Raw genomic sequence first — 21,665 nt, forward strand, 5'->3', positions numbered from 1 at the left:
CGCCCTTTAAATTGCATCCGCCCCGACGGAACTTCTCTCGAGTTTTTTGCGAGGTCGCGCGTTTCCCCGACGCATTTTTATCTAACGCGCGATCGGCTATCTTTCTCCCGTAATAAATTTCCCAACGACTTTCGAAGCGCCCTCTCGAATTATGGATAAACTTCCATCGAACCCCCATTGCGTCGCGGCGATTGCTTTATCGATACGTAAACTGCGTTCCATCCCGGCCGAGGAAAAAAGGAGAAGCAGCCGCCAGCGGCGCGCGGCTCGCAACTTTCCTCTGCTGAAAAGTTCTCGCGCGCCCGTGTCTCGAACAGTTTTCGACGCAGCATCAGGTGCGCGAAACTTTCGGGGGTGTGTGTAGCATCACCCTCTTAAAGTTGAGTTACCGCGGCAACAAGAAACTACGTGTCCCTCGGTGTCGGTTGCTTTGCGCGAACTTTCGCCCCGGAACTGTTGCGGTTTCAATATTCCCTGTGAAATTGATTCCTCCGGAACAATTTAGTACTGTGTCGCATTAGCAATCATTGCTAACATGTCGCGATGCTGTCCGTTGAAACGTTGTACCGCGGTAACGTTCACCAGCGGCCCGTGCGGGCAGCGAATTTCGCATCTGGGTCATTCCATGCCGAATCGATCAGTTTTTGCAGGCACCATCGCTGATTTTGTTCTAACCGAAATATGTTGTAGTCCATGCGAAATTAGGGGGGGTTTAAGTCATCATTTTGCCGGTTTCGAATTTTTTTTAGAAATGGCAGGCCTTCAAAGTTTTCAATTTTTGCCCATTTCGGCGAAAACGGGCCTCACTTACGAATTTTTATCTCAAGAACGGTTGGTCCGATTGAGCTAAATTTTTTTTTGTTTTACTCGGAAAGGATTGGGCTATTACAAAATAATTTTTTCAACCTCGACAATCAACCTTATAAATGTCGAAAAATTTAAACAAATTCTTCTCTTGCGTTTTTTTTCGATGATGGGGCGGAGTGATTTAAATTTTGAAAAAAATATGGTTATATCCCTTGAAGTTTCCCCTTTAAAATGAGCCCTATTTTTCTGTCTAGGACGATGATTTTCCTTTGAATTCGTGCGTTTTTAAGGAATGTAGTCGTATAAAACGATTCCAGAAAAAAATTATTTGTTTAATCAATATTCTAAAAGTTCATCTTGTTCCGCAGTATTTCTTATTAAATGAATATCTTTATAATTCTGTAACTTCATGTACATACATAATCTACGGACCAAAATACGAGATAATATACATGTTTCTGGAATTTTAACAATGTGGATGAACATGAAGGCTATTTTCACCCCATTAACACGAGCATCAACAGCTAAAAAATGCGTGTCAAATATTTTTCACGAAACTGTATCCTGTACAAATTTCTGTCAGCATTCTTCAATTTCGCCCGCGGGCATCGTGTGTCCTTGCTAGTCGGACGGGTTGATCCAGCGAGGAAAGAAAGCTTCGTCGAAAACCAGCAAAGCAAAAGGTTCGATCGAACGGGGGGGGGTGGGTGGGGGGTGGGGAATGAATTCTACGCGTCGCCGAGAGAAAACGTGAGTCGATGCTCTCGGAACGTTCGACACAATGCGTGGAGAAGAGAGAACTCCGTTTGAACAGAGGACAGAAAAGCAGAATTTTCGCCGGAAAGCAAAGAGAGCCTCGAGAGAAGCCTCAACAGGCGCTCGTACACAGCCGATACGCGTCGAACACGTTAACCAAAGGGGAAGTCGTTTAAAGTCCCGGTGTTCCCATTTACAGAAAACCGGGACAGGAAACACGAAAAAGCAGTCGGGAGAGTGGCGCGCAACTCTCGGAAATCAAGAATCTTCTCGAGAAACTCTGGTCGCTGGCGGCTCCTTTTTGTTTCGTTTTGTTCGACGAGGGTGGAGGGAGCAGTTCGCGAAACTGTGCAGGCGTGTCCCGTCACGATATCGGCTGGGAACGCGTAGAAAAACGGTGGGCGGGGAGGATATCAAGCCTAATTCGCGTGCCAGGTGAAACGATACCCCTCGATTATCGTTATCAGCCCTTTGGATAGCTAACGAGAACTGTGGAAGCAATTCCCCGGAGTCTCATGAACATCCAGGTGGCCTTAGAGGGTTCGGAGAGTCTTTAAAACAACCAAGGAGATCCGAAAATCAGTCGAGTTCCATGAAAGCATTGAGAAGGTCTTAGAAAGGGAGTCCGAAGAAGATCCTAGAAGATCCAAAACAGGGTTCTGAGAGTCCCAAGAAGATCCTGGGTGGGTCTAAAATGTTGCGAAAATCCAAAGAAGAGCTTAGAGAAGGTCCTCGGAAGTGTTGAGAGGTCCAAGAAGATTCTAGAAGATCCGAGAAGAGTTTGAGAGTCCCAAGAAGATCCTAAGAGGGTCGAAAATGTTTTGATAGCCCAATGTGGAAAGTCTAGGAGAATCTAGACAGTGCTGAGAGTTTTCAGAATCATCTGGGAGGTCCTGGGAACTGTTGAGAGTCCCAAGAACGCCCTACACGAATCGAAAAGGGTCTCAGAGTCCCAAAAACAACCTAGCATGGTCTTAAATGTTCTGAGAGTTCAAAGGGGAGCCTAGGAGATTCTAGACATTACTGATAGTTGTGAGAATGCTCTAGAAGGTTCTAGGAGGTGCTGGGAGTCCCAAGAAGATCCGGTAAAGTACTGGGGGTCCCAAGGAGTTCCTAAAATATCTTGAAGGCCCTAATATATCTTCAAGGCCCTAAAATATCATGAAGCTCCTATAATATCGTGAAGGTCCTAAAATATCTTGAAGTTCCTAAAATATCTTGAAGGTCCTAAAATATCTTGAAGATCCTAAAATATCTTGGACGTCCTGAAATATCTTGGAGGTCCTGAAATATCTTGGAGGTCCTGAAATATCTTGGAGGTCCTGAAATATCGTGAAGCTCTTAAAATATCTTGATGGTCCTAAAATATCTTGAAGGTCCTGAAATATCTTGATGGTCCTGAAATATCTTGATGGTCCTGAAATATCTTGATGGTCCTGAAATATCTTGATGGTCCTGAAATATCTTGATGGTCCTAAAATATCGTGAAGCTCTTAAAATATCTTCAAGGCCCTAAAATATCTTCAAGGCCCTAAAATATCGTGAAGCTCTTAAAATATCTTCAAGGCCCTAAAATATCGTGAAGCTCTTAAAATATCTTCAAGGCCCTAAAATATCGTGAAGCTCTTAAAATATCTTCAAGGCCCTAAAATATCTTGAAGATCCTAAAATATCTTGGAGGTCCTGAAATATCTTGATGGTCCTAAAATATCGTGAAGCTCCTAAAATATCGTGAAGCTCCTAACATATCTTGAAGCTCCTAAAATATCTTGAAAGTGTCAAGAAGATCATAGGAGGGCCAAAGATATTCTGAAAATTCCAAGAAGATTGTAGCATCTAAATCTTCCAGCCTGAAGCATCTCACTTTGAGAGATTCTCAAAGTCTCCTATAAACATTCTCTCCACGGCCGAGCATAAAATGCCATTCATCTCGCGTCAGCTTAAAAACACATTGTCCGATATAATTACTCGGCACACCGTGCAATTTCGTCATCAGGAAATTTTCCGGGCTCGGTAAAAAGAGTTATAACGTTCGAGCGTTTAGACGTGCCCGCAGGGTCCGGACGGGGCGGCCGGCGCCGACGCCGACGCCAGCACCGGAAAATCGAAGGTTTTTCAAGCGGCGTCGCCGTGTCGTCAAAGATCTGGTTTATCGTAACGGCTAAATATTTCTCCGAGGGAGTATCTTCCATGTGCACCGGGATCACCGGAGGAAACGATCGACGCGAATGAAATCCGATCGGTCCGATCTCCGGACCCCTCCGTCCTATGCATTATGCACGCCGTTCCGGTGCACCGTATGCAACGCGCAGAAGACCGGCCTTCGTTGCCGCGCGCAATACAACTACACTGACGACCATGCTGACCCCCTGCACCGCGTGCAACGCCTGCAACAGGATTAAACGGATTGCCGAGTTCAAGTTCCGCGTTCGAATTCACGGGCCGACCAACTCCATCGTTTTCACGGTGTTGCGGCCAAGGAACGATCCTACGAAATATCTTTCCTCTGTCAATCGAACCCCTAAACACCAAACCTACCGCCGCCGGTCATAATGACCGGTTCCAGATTTTTTATTTTACAATTATTGATGTGGTAAAATTGGTTCCATGAGAAATTGATAAAACCAAAATAAAAATTCGCTGCACCACTTGCAATAGATGGGAGCCAGATACGCACTTAATTCTTTCTTGAATAATTCGAACACGTTGAAAATAGCGCATCTTTATTGTTGCACCAACCCATTTTTATCATAAATGCATAAAATCCGCAGTCTATTGATACATATGTTGTGAATTGAAGATGAACATGAATACGATGAGGTTTTTCTTGAACGCAATTCATTATTTCCACGTTGTGAAAGCTTGTGAGCAAAGTGACTAATCAGTGAATGGTCCTGAACACTATTAACAGTTTCGTATTTAATCTTTCTCCTGGAATTTCTCTGGAAGACGTGGTGGAAACGGGAATATTCATTTATTTCTAACCCCGGGGATTAGGTGTGTCTTTCTCTCTATAATAATTTCAACATTTCGATATTCTAAAATCCATGCAATCTCTGAACTGTTTTAAATCGCACCGGTGCATTCTCGTCATAAACGCAGCAAATCCAGCGTCGTCTATTCGTAAAGCACGCGTCAATTGTCCGCCGCCGTGTCCTGTATAATTGTTTCATTAATCGGTGTAAAGTAAAATATTCGAAGCGAGTGTGCGAATCGAAATAATTAACCGACGCGCGACATTGTTAGCTTTGTTTCGGAGAGCGGTCGTCATTTAATGATATCTCTTGTCCGATTGAATTATTTAACCAGACTATAAAGGTCTGCCGCGCCGGTCGATCGTGTGTGCGCATCGTCGATGCACGGAATCGCGCGAGAATGCATCCGCGCGGAACAAGTAAACTCACCCCGTCATCGCAGATTTTCCTTGTCAGTGTTCCGCGAACATTTTTCCCTGCGCCGATATAACCTGGCCGGATGTGCATTTTGACGGACGTACGTTTTCCGCGGAAAATAGATTGGCCGACGCAACCGGCTGCGGCACCCCCACCCCGCGAGACTGCGTTCGGCCCTGCAGCCGATCGAGTGATGGATCGCCGGCGAATTATTCCTCTCCGTCCCCTTTTCTTCGGTGCGTCGACGATGCAACTCGGATTGCACTCGGCGATCGGCCGATAGAGTTACAACGGTCAGTCTTCTTGGTACGCGATTTGTTCGCTACCGTCATTTGTTACAATGCGTGTATCTTCATCGTAAAAATGTTTGATTGAATCGATAAATTGTTTCCTAGGCCCTCCTTTGAACTCTCAGAACATTTTCGACCCTCTTTGGATCTTCTTGGTACTTCATTATTAAGACTACCCACAGTGTTTTCTTGGAACTCGGTTGTTCTTGGGACTCTGAGATCCTGTTCGGGTCTTGTAGAATCTTCTGAGGACTCTGAACAGTTCCTAGGACCTTTCAGAGGATTCTCAGCACTGTCTAGAGTCTTCTAGGCTCTCCTTTGGACTCTCAGAATATTTTAGACCCATATAGGATATTTTTGGGACTTTCAGAACCTTTTTGGATCTTCTTGGGACTCTGAGAACCCTCTCGGATCTTCTAGGATGTTTTTGGGACGTTCACCAGTTCCTAGCACCTTCTACAGGACTCTCAGAAGTTTGAACACTGTCTAGAATGTCTTAAGCTCTTCTTTTGGACTCTCAAAACATTTTCTACCCTCCTAGGATCTTCTTGGTCCTCAAGTGTTGATATGAAGTTCGTTTACTTTCCTTTAAAAGCAGACTGTATATTTCTCTGGCCCTCCTACGATCTTCTTGGTACTCTCAGGACCTTTCTGGATCTTCTTGGGACTCTCACCAATTCCTAGGACCTTTCAGAGGATTCTGGATCTTCTTTGGACTCTCAAAACGTTTTCTACCCTCCTAGGATCTTCTTGGTCTTCAGGTGTTGATATGAAGTTCGTTTACTTTCCTTTAACGGCAGACATATTATATATTTTTAAATGCACTACTTATGTGAAAGAAAAAACATTTATTTCAAAGATATCAGAGGCTCAATGTGACGATCACTGCCTTCACGTGTCCTCTACGCGTCCACCTACAAAAAAGCTACTTGAAGAAACAAAACTATTCAAGAAACCTGATCGTGGCTGTCGTTAATTAATTCTTTTTCAAACCTATTTACCCACATATACTGTTTACGAGACTGGTTCGAACGTTGCATCGCAACACGCTAATCGAAAACGTATCTACGTGGATAAAAATATTCCTTCGAGGACGAGCTGTGTAATCGGCATCGAAACAATTCCCAAGGCAAAGGTTTAAAACGGAACAGTCGAGAAACACGGGAAAACCAGGAAACTGAATGGAAAGTTGCACGCGCGGAAACGCTAGCAGAGGAAGCTCGACGGAATTCGAGAAATGAAGAAGAGCGTCCCGCGGCCAGAGACGTAAAAACGTAGTTCGCGTGTTTATACGGGGTCGTATAAAACATTTTGCTCGGTGAGTGCTGTATCCCCTGGTCCCTGGGCAGTAAGCCGACACTGCGCGTTCGGAAGAATGTGTGTGCATGAATTTCTCGCATGACGATGATCATGGTCGGTGTCGAACACGCGGAAATGAGCGCGGCAACCGAGCTGTAAAGACGTAGTTCGTCCGCGATGAGACGAGCATCATACGTCCGCCGCAATGGCCGCTCGGCGAACGTGAGATATGGTTTATACATATATCATGGCTGACCGACGCGGCGATACGACACGGATGCACCCGGTGCACCGATGCACCGATCCACGGAGACACACATTCTACGCGCGCGTGAAAACTGCACGTAGAAAACCGCTCTCCGGTACGTGTGTACGTGTGTCCTGTAAATAAGGACGAGCCAAAGTAAGACCGATCGGCCGCAGCGAAATATAAAATGACGTTACGTCGTCTACGAGCTACGTGATCCTCGGCCACGTCGCGCCTTCTATTAAATATATAAAGATCCTGCGGAATTTTCTAGATCCAGGTCACCTTTTTTTAGTTTTTCCACCGCGCTCCATTCCTGCTGCGAGGCTAAAGCTCCGGTCACACGAGCCACGTCCAGCGACCGACGTCACTTTTGACGCGCGCGTTATTAACACTAAACCTACCACCACCAGTTCCTTTATGTCACAATGATTTGGGATTGTAAAGATGCTGTTGTGGTAAATTGCGAAATGAATATTGCGTTGGCAAGAAAGCAATTTCGGTTTTCCGAGGTAAAATGAAACAGAATTTCTCTTTATTTAAACGATGGACTTTAATCAGTGAAATAAATATTTTCTGATTTATTCTTTCTGGCAAACGATAAAATATCTTATTCATTGCGGTTCAATGCCGCGAATAGAAAAATCGGAGCTGTTCCACCTTAAAATACCGAAATTACCTTCTTGCCGAAGCAATATTTTCTCTTTTAAGGTCGTATTTGCAGTATATCATAAATAATATACATATAAACAATGAATTTTCACGCTAAAAATTGGGGAAAACAGGAAAGATTTAATTACCTGTCAAAAATGCTCAACTTTAAGCGACCATAACTCCTCAACTATTGATCCTAGAGGATCGAAACTTCATCAGGATCGATTGCATACCAAATAAATCATAATTCGTAGGAGAAAAGTACCAATCTTGAGTCCGGTAAAGTAAAGTTTACCCCGAAAGTAAAACGCAATAAAATCCTATTTTTAATGGAAACAGCCTTTGTGAATCCAGAACGAATGAAAATTGTATCTATCGAATTTTGTATTCTAGCCTTTTCTGGAAATTTTCATAAACCATAACCGCATAAAGAACCGCAAGTCTAATTATAATAAATAATAATACCGATCTCTGTGTGTATCAGTAAAATAAATACTGGATTGGTTAAATCGCGATTTGAAGTCCGCAAAGTCGAATCCTGGGAGGTTCGCGCGTCTGGATCGATCGCCGGAGAGAATCGACCACTCTCCGGGGCGGTCCTCTGTTTTCCTTCAATTTCTGCGCGCTTTTCTCCGGTCCGCTTTTAAATCGCCGGGGAAAATTATTCTCGTCTCGGCTCCGAACGTCGAGCGAATAAAGGGCTCTGTCTGTTGGTTCGTTCGAGGGTGAAGCACTCTTCGAGGAAGAGTCATAAAGAGAGGCTGTGCCGGATGTTTAAGGACGCGGTAGACAGAGTTTTCTTTGAGACATCGTCGCGTCGTCATCGTCGTCGTCAGGTCTGGAACAATGCAGCCCGAAAAAACCGGCCTTGTTTTTCGCCGGGAGGGAAAACCAGGCAGAGATTGAATTTCCTCCGAGCCCTCCGCCAATCGCGAAATGCGATTTCGTCGAGGCCTCTTTATCTCGCCGCGGAACCACGATTTTCCGCCCGGGGAAATATCGACCGGCTAAATGGCGGAACGTCGAGTCCGAACGACTCGTCGATCTCGATCTTTCGGGCGATCGTGTGGATCTCGATTTTCTGGAAGATCGTGACGACATCTTTACGCTTCCACTCTTCCGAAGAGTAGAAATTAATCTCGGGTTCCAGTCGACCAATTCACTCGATATTTTCAGAGTATTTTCAGCACAGTGTTGTGCCTCGGACGGGTACTGAGAAACTTTCCTCTATACAGTGGCGGACCAAGGCAAGTGGGGGCCCTAAGTGGTCAAAATTTCGGCCCCCTCCCCCAACAAAAAGTTTCGAGGAAACTCTCATTAAGTTATGAACAAAAAGAAATTCCGTACCATAAGACATTAAATAAATTTATTAAAAAACATACATACATTTTACACATTTTTTATTTCATATGAATTTCCGTCTTGCTTTGTTTCTTGCAAATTCATGCAAGAACTTACATCCTCTTTTTCAACTTTTTCAAATTCTTCTCTGAAATTATTTATAAAATATTTTATAATGACTTCAGTAGGGTAGATCCTTTGAATAGTTCGCACTCCGCCGATTGCAGTGATTTAGTAGTAGCATTTATTCTTTGTAAAATAGTATTCCACAAATCACTATCATTAGAACGGTTTCATATTTGTCCATTTTTGTCAGGAGTGAAGTCGCCTCCACTATGGTAACTCTTTTTCTCCTCTTTTGAATTACAAATTTCAGTTAAAGCCTCTTTTATATGGATGAAACCAAGTTTTATAGCTAATACAGCATCTGCTCTTGCCGACAATATGTATGTATTATTTATATTAGATTCTTTCGATTATTTTATGGAGGGTTTTTTTTTAACCTTTTCGGTCATTTCCAAAATCTTTAAGTTCCGATATTTTAAGATCTGTTTCTAGCTCATTGCAATGTTGACCGATTTCGATGAAATTTTCAGTATGCGTATAAGTTACCGAAATCTATAAAACGCATTTTTTAAGTTATCGTTACAGGCCCAGATAAAAAAAAGTTGACGAAACATCATTTTTAAAAATTTTGTATAATTCCTGCCAATTGCAATCGTATTAAATTTTTGTTTACTTATTCTCTAGCGAACTAGCCGGTCTAACATCTTAAAAAAATTCAAGTCCTTTGGTCCAATTTCTAAAAAGTTATGCGATTTTTAAGGGTGTCCACTTGAAATTGTCAGTGACTGTAGATCTCCAGAATCAGGTTAATTAAATTTTCGAAAATATCGTACGTTCCTCGGGAAGCGAAATTTGGTAGGTTCTCCGTAAAATTGGAACGGAAGCGCAGTTGCATCTCGGTGCATCTGCCGTTGAGAACGATTCGATCCCTCGAATCCTGTGGTCACCGGGTTGCGCAACAAACTCGCAAGAAAACGAATTCGGACGGAAATTCGCTGAAGTCCGCGACTGCAACGGAACCGTATAAAAGTAATCAGACGGTTGCATAATTAACTCGCTGTGCTATAGCCTCCGTACCGCCGCGTTCCTAATCCACCGTGGCTTTCGGACCAGCGAACGCTACGTACACACGTGACTCGCGCACCCGTACACTACGATTCCTTTGCTCTTATCAATTTTGCACCGGTTAATTTCTTTATCGTGCTAAACCAGTTGACCCAGTTCCCCGACCGGCGGAAACAATACCCGCCATCGTTATCGTTGCGTGGCTCTTTGCATCCACGAACGTTTCTGCATCCGTGAAAAAATACAGCGGCCGCGAAAGTTGTACGAAGTAGAAGAAATCAGTTTCCATGTTCGATATTGTTTTATTAATGAGTTCGCTCACATAGATTTTCAGATCACCGATTTTTATGCCGCATTAACATTCTCTGCAAAATGAAATGGCTTCTTTAATCATTTTAATCTCTTAAGTTCTTTTAATCTTTTAACGTAGTTGCAATTTGAAGATTGAAATAGTTGTAAATAATTTTTCAACATGTTCAAGTTAGGAATGGGTGAAATGAATTTTTACTCGGCTCCTGTGTCTTGTAATTAATGCAGAAAAATTCTGTTTTGCGTAAATGTCCGCAGTCTGCTTATGATAGGTGCTCGACCAAGAAAGTTTCCCACGAATTTGAAACTCAAGTAATTTTTTTAATCATTTTGCAACATATTAAAATCGATAATGTGTGAAATAAATGTTTAGTTACCTCGTGTGTCTTGTAATTAATGCTGAGAAATGTTGTTTTGCATAAATATCTGCAATCTGCTTATGATAGGTGCTCGACCAAGAAATTTTTTCATGAATTTTAAACTAAAAAATTTTTTTAATCAGTTTGCAACATATTAAAATTATTCATGGGTGAAATAACTTTTCACGGATCTCCTGTGACTCGTAATTAACGCAAAAAATTTTATTTTTCATAAGGATCCGTCTCCTTACGATAGGTGCTCAACGAAGAAAGTTTCCCACGAGTTTGAAGCTCGAGTAATTTTTAAATAACTTTGAAACATATATATTAAAATTAGTAATGGGTGAAATAAATTTTTATGCAATTCCTGTCTCGTAATTAACGCCCAAAAATTTTATTTTGCATGAAGATCCGTTTATTTTAAACACGGATTTAAAACTGAAGTAACTGTTCAATAATTTTGTAACATATTAAACTTAGTAATGGGTGAAATAAATTTTTATATAACTTCTGTGTCTCCTAATGAACGCCCAAAAATTTTATTTTCCATAAGGATCCGTCGCCTTACGATAGGTGCTCAACGAAGAAAGTTTCCCGTGAATTTGAAACTCAGGTAATTTTTAAATAACTTTGAAACATATATTAAAATTCGTTATGGGTGAAATAAATTTTTATGCAATTCCTGTCTCGTAATTAACGCCCAAAAATTTTATTTTCCATGAAGAACCATCTATTTTAAACACGAGTTAAAAACCAAAGTAACTTTTCAATCATTTTGCAACATATTAAACTTAGTAATGGGTGAAATAAATTTTTATATAACTTCTGTGTCTCCTAATGAACGCCCAAAAATTTTATTTTGCATAAAGATCCGTCTATTTTAAACACGAGTTTAAGACTGAAGTAACTTTTCAATAATTCTGCAGCATATTAAAATTAGTAATGGGTGAAATAAATTTTTATATAACTTCTGTGTCTCCTAATGAACGCCCAAAAATTTTATTTTTCATAAGGAACCGTCTCCTTACGATAGGTGCTCGACGAAGAAAGTTTTGCGCGACTGCAGTTTGATAATTCCGATAATTGTGGGATATAAAACCGCTCGTTCGATCGTGGCAAGTTAGCGTTCAACTTTCGCTGCAGCCGACATCGATCAGCAGTGTTCGAGATGACGCAGCAAGTATGAATTGTTCGGAGCGAAGGTAATTGGCTGGAAATGATTGGGCCGATCGAGGAAAAAGGTCCGGAACACGTTCTGGAAGAGGAATAATAAGAACGCAGACGAAATTAGAGTTAGCGGGTGAACTAGAGAAATCGAGAAATGGAGGACCGTTGTAACGTTGCAGCAAATCGAGGGAAATAGGAAAGGTAAAATGCGGGTTACTCGACGAGTTAATTGCGTCGGAACGAGCTAATGTAGTGGATGTACATTATCCATAATTTACGCCCACCTCGCGCCCGCTCATGCTCGCTATCACGAGGTTAACTGATGTAAATGCTCGGTTATAATTTTCGCCTCGCCACGCCTTGAAAGATCATGCTTATTTATAGGCGGAGCGGAGCGGCGTTCTCTATCTCGCTTTCGAAACCGGCGGATAGCGCGAAAAATCGATCGCGACACGCTTGCGGAGTGCATTTCGAAACCCCGCACCAGGAAATTCTGTAAATTCCACTGTAGAGAAAACTGACGAAAGAGTACACATTCGTGTTTCATTAAAAATTGTTATTAACAAGCGAGCACTGTTAAACATCGCTTCAAAATCAATATTATCAGCCAGTGCACTCTTTTATTTATGTGAAAAATGTTCCGGTTAAATTTCTGTTTAATGGTAAAAATTGGGCGTTGATTAACCGAATTCAATCAAGTACGCAATGAAAAACATAAAAACCCCGTAGAAATATCATTTTCCAAAATTTGAAAACATTCGTTTCCGAAAAGATATGTTTTTAAAATACCAACAGTCTAAGGGTTAAATAAGAAAACTGAGGGTTGATTGAATCCGGCCCTGAGTGGCTGGTACAATAGCGCAGGGAGGTCGGTGGGTTTTCGGAAAGTTTTGAGACCAGGCGGGGATCAAACTATGCGGAACAGAATTTCGTCAAAGTGGAGCGAACGACCTCGGCTCGACGTCGCGTCGCGTCGCGTCGGACGGATTGGACGTTGAACAATTAATTTACGGGTCCGCTGCGACACCGAAGATTCCCTTTTATGACGGGACGTCACGCGTTCCTCGGACTCGTTCGAGCAGAAAATTGTGGAATCTGGTTCTCCGGGGTGCAAGCAAGGAGCTCGGGCGTGAATGCAGCCGACCCGGTGCCGTGCCGCGGGTCGGCTGATTGCCAATTAAGATCGAAGACGGTCGTTATTTAAGCGGGTGATCGAGCGGGGGATCGAGCGTAACCGAACACAACGCCCGCATTTCGTCCTTAACGGCCCCTATGATAATAGTGTTTCCACGTTTTCTTTCCGCGCCAAAGGAGAATCGAGGGCAACCGGGGAAGATCCCTTCTCGATAATGCCCGTCGAAGAGGTCGTTCCCTTCCGTTACGTCCCGTCCCGTTCCATTCTGTTCCGTTCCGTTCCATTCCACTCCACTCGAGCCAGTCACGAAACTTTACCGATCATCCATCACCGGCAACTGTGATTCGAAATCCATTCCATTACCCAGTCATTGGATCGAAGTTTGCGAACGACATCCGGGAGTCCGTGGGGTTAGGATCGCTGGCCCTACGCACCTCAAAATTCATAAGAGCGCTCTGTGGACCCCTAGAATTGCCTCTGCGAGCTCATTCTTCAACTCTCGAATGTTATATGGACACTGCAAGGACTCTAGGATCTATGGACTTGCGACTGAGGACTCTATGGAAACTTGGATTAGCAAGTTCAGGCTCTGTGGATCTCTAGGTGGAAACCCTGGGATCTAGAACTGAAGCCGCCAGTATCATAATTAGGGTTCTATGAACTCTCAGACTTAGGGTGGCCTCCTGGAGCTAGCAATAGAGGACTCATTGGACTCGCAGACTTATAATTGAAGGCTCTGTGGACTCTCAGACGTAGGATGAACCCCTGGGCTAGCAATAGAAGACTCATTGGACTCCCAGACTTATAGTTGAAGGCTCTGTGGACGCTCAGACTTAGGATGAACCCCTGGGACTAGCAATAGAGGACTCATTGGACTCCCAGACTTATAATTGAAGGCTCTGTGGACTCTCAGACGTAGGATGAACCCCTGGGCTAGCAATAGAAGACTCGTTGGACCCCCAGACTTATAGTTGAAGGCTCTGTGGACGCTCAGACTTAGGATGAACCCCTGGGCTAGCAATAGAAGACTCGTTGGACCCTCAGACTTATAGTTGAAGGCTCTGTGGACGCTCAGACTTAGGATGAACCCCTGGGACTAGCAATAGAAGACTACATGGATCCCCAGACTTACAATTGAAGACTCTGTGGACTCTAGGATACACAAGTGAGGGCTCTATGGATCCTCAGAGGCACCATAGATCTCTTGGGCTAGTAATAAACGACTTGATGGACCCCCAGACTTACAGGATGAAGGCTCTGTAGACTCTCAGACTTACGATGCACCCCTGAGATAGCTTTAGAGGACTCGATGGACCCCCAGACTTATAATTGAAGACTCTGTGGACTCTCAGGCTTACGATGGACTCCTGGGTTAGTAATAGAGGTCTCCATGGACACCCAGACTTACCATTGGAAGCTCTGTGGACTATCAGACTTACAATGGACCCCTGGGGCTAGCAGTAGAGGACTCGTTGAACCTCGTAACTTACAATCAAAGGATCTATGGACTCTCAGACTTACGATGTACCTATGGAGCTAGCAATAGAGGACTCAATGAACCTCCAGACTCAAGATTAAAGGCTCTATGGACTGTTGGATCCACAAGCAAGGACTCTATGCATCCTCAGGTGCACAATGAGATAGATAGTAATATCTAGAACCCTAGGATTCACAACTGCAGCGCCCCAGGTTTCATAATTAGGGTTCTATGGACTCGCAAACTTGCGATGGACCTGTGGAACCAGCAATAGAGAACTCTCGATTAATCGATCATCCGACGCAAAGTACAATGTCTGCTATTCTCCTAGCCTAATCGAGCGGATCAGCGGATTGCAGGGTTCACGCGAGCTTCCACGGCCGAAAACGAAACTGGCGTACGGTGTAATAAGGACGTCACGCGAGCATCCGGCTGGGCAATTCCTCGGGGCGGGTGATGGGTGACGTGAAAGAGCGAACGAGCGACGATTCCGCGCCGCGAGGCGCGTAATTCACCGCCGCGAGGCCAGAATGCACCTGTGCGAACCGAGGCACGGCGAGGCTGTGCGAGCGACACGTTATCGCGTGCCTCTTCCCGGCGACGTGGCTCGCGCGAGCAACGACGACGATATTTTACGGCCAGACCGAAAGAGAGAGAGAGAGAGAGAGGGTGCGCGATTTGAATTATGCCGACGTCTCGGCTCAGGGTCGAGAAACACGGGCTCACCGGCGGGTCCATTTTCGCTTCTTTACGACGAGGTGGAACGACTCTCGCGAAACCGACCGCGTTTTAACATTTTATTGCCACGTTGCCGCAAACCTGGCCAGACTGTACAGGCGGTACATCGTAGAAATGGATTATGGTCGAGAGCCTCTGCAATTTCAGGACTCGTCGATCGACGAGAGTCCTTGGACTGTCAACGACGAACATTGGGATCCCTTGGATTCATTGATGGAACGTCAAGAATTTTTATGGTAGAAGTCCTCGCGGATCCTTGGACTATTAGAATATCAGGATTCATTGTTGAAACCTCGAGAATTTTTATGGATCAGGTCCTCAAAAATCCTTGGACTTGTGGAAGATCTTCAGGATCCCTTGGATCCATTGTTGAAACCTCAGGAATCATTGGATCCATTGTTGAAACCTCAGGATTCCGTGGATCTATTGTTGGATCCTCGAGAATTTTTATGATGGAAGTCCTCGAAAATCCTTGGACTATTAACGAAGATCTTCAGGATTCCTTGGATTCATTGTTGGAACCTCAGGATTCCTTGGATCCATGGTTGGAACCTCGAGAATTTTTATCGTGGAGGTCCTCAAAAATCATTGGACTGTTAACGAAGATCTTCAGGATCCCTTGGATCCATTGTTGAAACCTCGAGAATTTTTATCGCGGAGGACGTCGAGAATCCTTGGATCATCAACGAAGAACCTCAGGAATCCTTGGATCCATTGTTAGAGAGGCTAGAAGCCTCAATTCAATGGTTAGATGTTCGTAACAGCGGAATAGAATGGTATGCAGAAGAAAAATCGTCCAGCAAAGGTTTGAAAAATAGGTACACTTTGATTCGTGCAGCTTTCGGAGGCATCCAAAGCGCTTTCAGAGAAAAATCTGTCGGTGCCGGATGAATAAGGAAAGTTGCCGAAACAGAGGATCGAGAACGAAAGTGGGACAATCGGTCCCGGGCGGAGCGAACGCGAATAAACGGTTTTATTCGACGCCGGCGCTCTCGGGACGGGGCATTAATCATGGAAAGTGGCGTACAATCAGCAGCTGAAGGTTACGCGGTTAATCCTGAACTCTATTTTAGGCCGCGAAGGTTGCGCCCCCAATGTCGGCGTTTCTATTCAACCCTCGGCTCTCGCCGCATTTCGCATTTCGCGTTTCGCTCTTATTTCCGCCTGGATTCCAACTCCGCGATTCACCTACCTCTCACTCTCCCTCTCACTCTCCTCTCCGACAAATTACCACGGCTCTCCTATTAGCGATCCGCTCGCTAATTACCGAGCTACAACCCTTTGCAAGCTGTACTATTAATTCGCGATTTTTCCTGGACCCTTTCACAGAGGCATTCCTGAGCGGCGTAGCTATAGCGAGTCGAACGAAGATTCCTTTGACGGGCGAAATGATCTCTGCCGATTAGGATCAAGCAGAGGGATCAAAGAATTTAATCCCAGGATTTCAAAATTCCACAATGAATTTATAATATTTGCCAGCTCAATTCACAAAGAATCGGGACGTTCCACTTTCGTTGCTGCGGAAGAACGTCAGTTGGGAAGCAGGTGAACCTAATCTCTGTGAACTAGATTCACGATCTAGAACCCTGGGATTCAGAACTGAAGTCTCCCAGGCTCACAATTAGGGATATATGGACACTCTCAGATTTATAATGGACCTCTTGGACTAGCAAGAGAGGAATCGATGGACCCCCAGACTTACCATGGGAGGCTCTGTCGACTCTCAGACATAGGATGGACCCCTGGGACTAGCAATAGAGGACTCGTTGGACCCTCAGACTTACCATTGGAGGCTCTGTGGACTCTCAGACTTAGGGTAGATTCCTTGGATTAGCAATTGAGGACTCGTTGGACCCCCAGACTTACCATTGGAGGCTCTGTGAACTCTCCGACTTAGGTTGGACCGCTGGGACTAGCAATGGAGGACTCATTGGAATCCCAGACTTATAATTGAAGGCTCTGTGGACTCTCAGACTTAGGGTGGAGCCCTGGGACTAGCAATAGAGGATTCATTGGACTCCAAGACTTATAATTGAAGGCTCTGTAGACTCTCAGGCTTAGGGTCGATCCCTTGGACTAGCAATGGAGGACTCGTTGGACCCCCAGACTTATAATTGAAGGCTCTGTGGACTTTCAGATTTAGGGTGGACCTCTGGGACTAGCAATAGAGGACTCGTTGGACCCAGACTTACCCTTTGAGGCTCTGTAGACTCTCAGGCTTAGGGTAGACCCCTGGGGCTAGCAATAGAGGTATCCATGGACACCAAGACTTACCATTGGAGGCTGTGTGGACTCTCAGACTTAGGGTAGACCCCTGGGGCTAGCAATAGAGGAATCTATGGACCCCCAGACTTATAATTAGAGGCTCTATAAACTCTTGGATCCACAAGTGAGGACTCTATGGATCCTCAGGTGCACGATAGGATAGTCTAGAACCCTAGGATTCACAACTGAAGGCCCCGAATCTCATAATCAGAGTTCTATGGACTCTCAGACTTACGATGGACCTCTGGAACCAACAATAGTGAACCCGATTAATCGATCACCCATGTAAGATCCGAGAACAGCTACACTCAGCAAAGTACAACGTCTGCTATTCTCCTAATCCACAATTACTTTACAATGTTTGCCAGCCTAATTCACGAAGAATTGTGACGGTCCACTCTCGTTGCTCCGGAAGGAAGTCAGCTGGGGAGCACGGGAACCTAATCTCGGTGAATCAGGGTATCAAGAAGGGGAATCATGGTGCCCGATTTACGAGGAGGCAAGGAATGTGTGCACTAAGGAATGAAGTATCGCGACCCGGTTTCCGATCCCGGATCGAGGCTAGATCATACCGCTCGATCAGCTGTGCGGGACTATGAATTCCAAGGAGCGGCCTCTGATTTCGATTAATCGGTCGCAGATCCTAGGAACGCTCTATCCAGGGCACAAGGAGCCACGGGGAGCTACGAGAATGGTTTTGAAACCTGGCCAAGGCCTTTAAGTCACCTTCAATCGGGTGGACGAGACCGCGGCAGGAGTTCTCTATCCGATTAGTCCGACGGCTTAATGTCCTAATGTCTTTCCGAGGTGGTCCCTCGAGTGATCCCGACTCGAAATCCCGGAACCCTCTTGGCCCCTCCCGATTTGTCGCCCGGGGAAACCGTTCCTGGCTTTTATTTTCTCCGGGGAATCGTGTCGGTCGACCCTGATCCCCCATTTTATCAATTTAAGCATCAGTCACGCATCCATCTGTGAGACTACTTCGAGATCCCAGTGATTTCTATGGACTCCGAGAATTTATTGCAATACAATTTATTGGACCGACCGGTTTGAAACTTTGCAGATGTTTTACCACGCTATGGAAAGTACCTGGAAATATTTTTTCCAGTTGAGAAAAGTTATCAACAATCTTGTGCTGCAGTGTTTTCATTGGAGGCTTGAAAGACAATGAAAATTCTTGACTTGCAATCCGTGGTATGAACCCACATTTCGAACGGCAGCGATCCGAAGGAGAACTTCAATTTTGCAACTACATTATTTAACCGAAGTATTCTTTTACAATGTTTTTGCCGAAATAAAATGTAAGAGGAAAAGGTTATACTGTTATCTTTGCAAGAATGGGATGGTGTCTTTTGTTTTATTAAACTGCATTTGTTTTTCTTTTAGAAGTGACCTTCATTTCAAGGTGACCTTGACCCTTCAATGTTCTACATTGAATGCTAAGTATTTTCTGATATCATATGAATGTCTCCCAGAACGAATTCATTTGCACATGGAAAAATCGAAAAGAAAAAGCGCTGTGAGTGTTGAAAACGGGTCCGACACGGTTTTCACCGACAACATTTCATTAATTTTTTATTTATTAATTAATTAAATCGAGAACACTCGGTTTCACATTTCGTTTTTCCGCTGACTTTTCATTCAATCCACATTAATCAATTAATAAATAAAAAATTAATGAAATGTTGTGTCGGTGATTTCCATGGGACTCGTTGAAAACACCCTGTATGCATCTTGCGAGTTCACGGCGGATTTGTGGCGGGACACCGTGTGCATCGAGTGCAAAGGTCGTCCCCGGTTCGAATAAAAATCGGGACCCGACATAAACGATGAAAAAGAGATGATATCGGTGCGGATTTTTCTGGCATGCGCGGAAGATATTTTAATAAAATTATGGCGGTCTCTCGGTGGGACGGCGTGCATCAGCACTTTCCGTGGCGGACATTTTCCGAGACGACCGTTCCGCCGGAAAGGAAAAGGAAAACGGGGTCGGGAAAGACACACCGGGCACCGATCAGTGAAATTCACGAGCTATCGCGCGGCACGGCCGGAAGTTCGTGTTTCGGGGAGCAGGTGGGCTAATGCATTTTCTAGCGGTGCAGTGCAGTCCGATGCAGTTCGATCCACCGTTCAACCTGCACCCGCGATTTTTACCGTATTTATGACGCGGACGACTGGTAAACAGAATTCTACGGTGTCGCGAATGCGAACGAAATATTCTGCGAAATTTTAACCACTTCCGGGCTCTCCCGTAAGCTCGCAATCGGATGCATAATATCATACTAGTTCCGAGGATTCGAGTAGACTGCGAATTTCATGCATTTCTGACAAAAAACGAAAATTCAAGATTTTAATGAATATTTTTGTGCTCATTTCAAAGGCAAAATGAAGAGACACGTGTCCGAGCTTTTTCGCCATTGCTCATTTTTAACCGACTTCGAAAAAGGAAGAGGTTATTCAATTCGATCTTTATGTGCCTTTTTTGTAGAAATAAATTAAATGGTAATTATTTCATACTTTTTAGTCTGTTTAATTTCTTTTTTACGGAGATATTTAACATGTAATTTTCGGATTTCTCGGTGTGCATACGTCGAAAAGAGGAATAACATTTTTTCGTATGATTTTTGGATTTCTCTGTATTCAGGGGGTGGTCGGAAGGGTGGTGGAATCAGGCAGGGGATGATTACACATTGGAAAATAAGTCGGAAAAGAGGAACCAAATTTTTTCGTTTCACGTCCCATTTTCGAGGAAACCAATTTCGAGAATACAGCGAATTCACGTGCTATTGATAGGAATCGTCTGACCACGACCAAACCATTCTACTTTGACGAGTCTAAAATCGATTTTCTCGAAGACGAGGCGTCAAATGGAAACATTGTTATTCCTTTTCTTCGACTCAGTTTTACATGTTTGAATCCTGTACAATAAATAAATGAATCGGGAAACAAATAGATTTAGAAATGAATATACACAAATGCGGATCTTCTTGCAAAATAAAAATGGTCAGCATCGATTGCAAGAGATTGAATGTAAATTGTTTGTTATTTGTTCCCTTAATGAGTTTAATAGAGAAATCCAAATTGCGTGGGGAACGTTCTTAAATAAACAAGCGTGTTTCTTCTTTGAAGGTTTATTCTAATCTGTTTTTACAATAGAAATTCGTTGGTAGGGAACCAAACGAATGAATGTTATGTGATTGATGTGAATGATGATTGAATGAATATTACAATGACAGACAAATGCATGTTAACGAATTAATCGAAACCATTTTACAAAATTTACAATTAATCAATATTTCAATAGAAATTTACATTATCGACGTTTGTCTGCATCATATTGACGTATTCAATTTTTTTAATTTTCCAACAATTTTGACTTTCATCTTCTCAATTGTCCTATAAATGCATGAAGATCCTCGGTCTATAAATAAAAATCTACCAACCTTTAACTTCACCGTTATATTACATGTACAGAGAAATCCAAAAGTGATATGTTAAGGGGGCCGTCTCCTAGCAGAGACGGTCGCGCGTGAACACTCACACACCGCTAGACCACGTATGCGTACGCGAGAATTGCTAGGATCAGGGAAATGCGTTCTGATTTCTCGATAATGCAAAGACCGGGGTTTTTATTAGCCAAAATCGCTAGATAAAAGATCAATCTAGCGCGCTGTTTGCTTCAAAAGTCGTTCTTTTACGTTTCCGAGCAATGATTTTGCAATATTCGGCTGCATGTTGCCCGTCAGATGGCGCTGCAGTCACGCCGGCGTACTAGCCTCTCCGACGGGCAACATGCAGCCGAATATTGCAAAATCATTGCTCGGAAACGTGAAAGAACGACTTTTGAAGCAAACAGCGCGCTAGATTGATCTTTTATCTAGCGATTTTGACTAATAAAAGCCCCCGTCTTTGCATTATCGAGAAATCAGAACGCATTTCCCTGATCCTAGCAATTCTCGCGTACGTATACGTGGTCTAGCGGTGTGTGAGTGTTCACGCGCGACCGTCATCTGCTAGGAGACGGCCCCCTTAAACATCTCCGTAAAAAGTGAGCATACCGGCAAAAAAGCTGGGACACGTGTCCGCTTATTTTGCCTGTGGAACAACCAGAAAAAGTTTCATTAAAATCAGCGACCCCACAGATGCGACCTGCCCTTGTTAGAGTATCGAAGCGGAGTTAGGCTTGCGTCGGATGTTTCGAACCGATCTAACGGGGTTTTTCTCGTCGATTTTCTGTCGGGAGAGTAGCAACGGTGGATGTTCCGAAGTAATATCTCTGGATAGATTCGGGCCCGGTC

At 44.0% G+C, this 21,665-nt stretch overlaps 2 protein-coding genes across 4 annotated transcripts in view; both read left to right on the forward strand.

The window, feature by feature from the left end:
* The window catches only part of Cow (Proteoglycan Cow), a 258,438-nt gene that overhangs the window by 100,567 nt on the left and 136,206 nt on the right, over window positions 1-21,665 (forward strand). The window lies entirely within an intron of this gene.
* LOC143216760 (uncharacterized) lies at window positions 1,530-20,919 on the forward strand. 2 transcript variants are annotated; one of them, XM_076440126.1, is made up of 2 exons: window positions 1,530-15,624; window positions 15,655-20,919. In XM_076440126.1, the coding sequence occupies exons 1-2, from the start codon at window positions 14,895-14,897 to the stop codon at window positions 15,735-15,737; spliced, it is 813 nt and encodes a 270-aa protein (XP_076296241.1). In that variant the 5' UTR covers window positions 1,530-14,894; the 3' UTR covers window positions 15,738-20,919. The 2 variants fall into 2 exon arrangements, with proteins under 2 accessions (XP_076296241.1, XP_076296240.1); XM_076440125.1 differs by having other exon boundaries at window positions 1,530-10,841; window positions 11,159-20,919.

This window comes from Lasioglossum baleicum, chromosome 16 (assembly GCF_051020765.1).
Source record: "Lasioglossum baleicum chromosome 16, iyLasBale1, whole genome shotgun sequence".
Taxonomy (NCBI): domain Eukaryota; kingdom Metazoa; phylum Arthropoda; class Insecta; order Hymenoptera; family Halictidae; genus Lasioglossum; species Lasioglossum baleicum.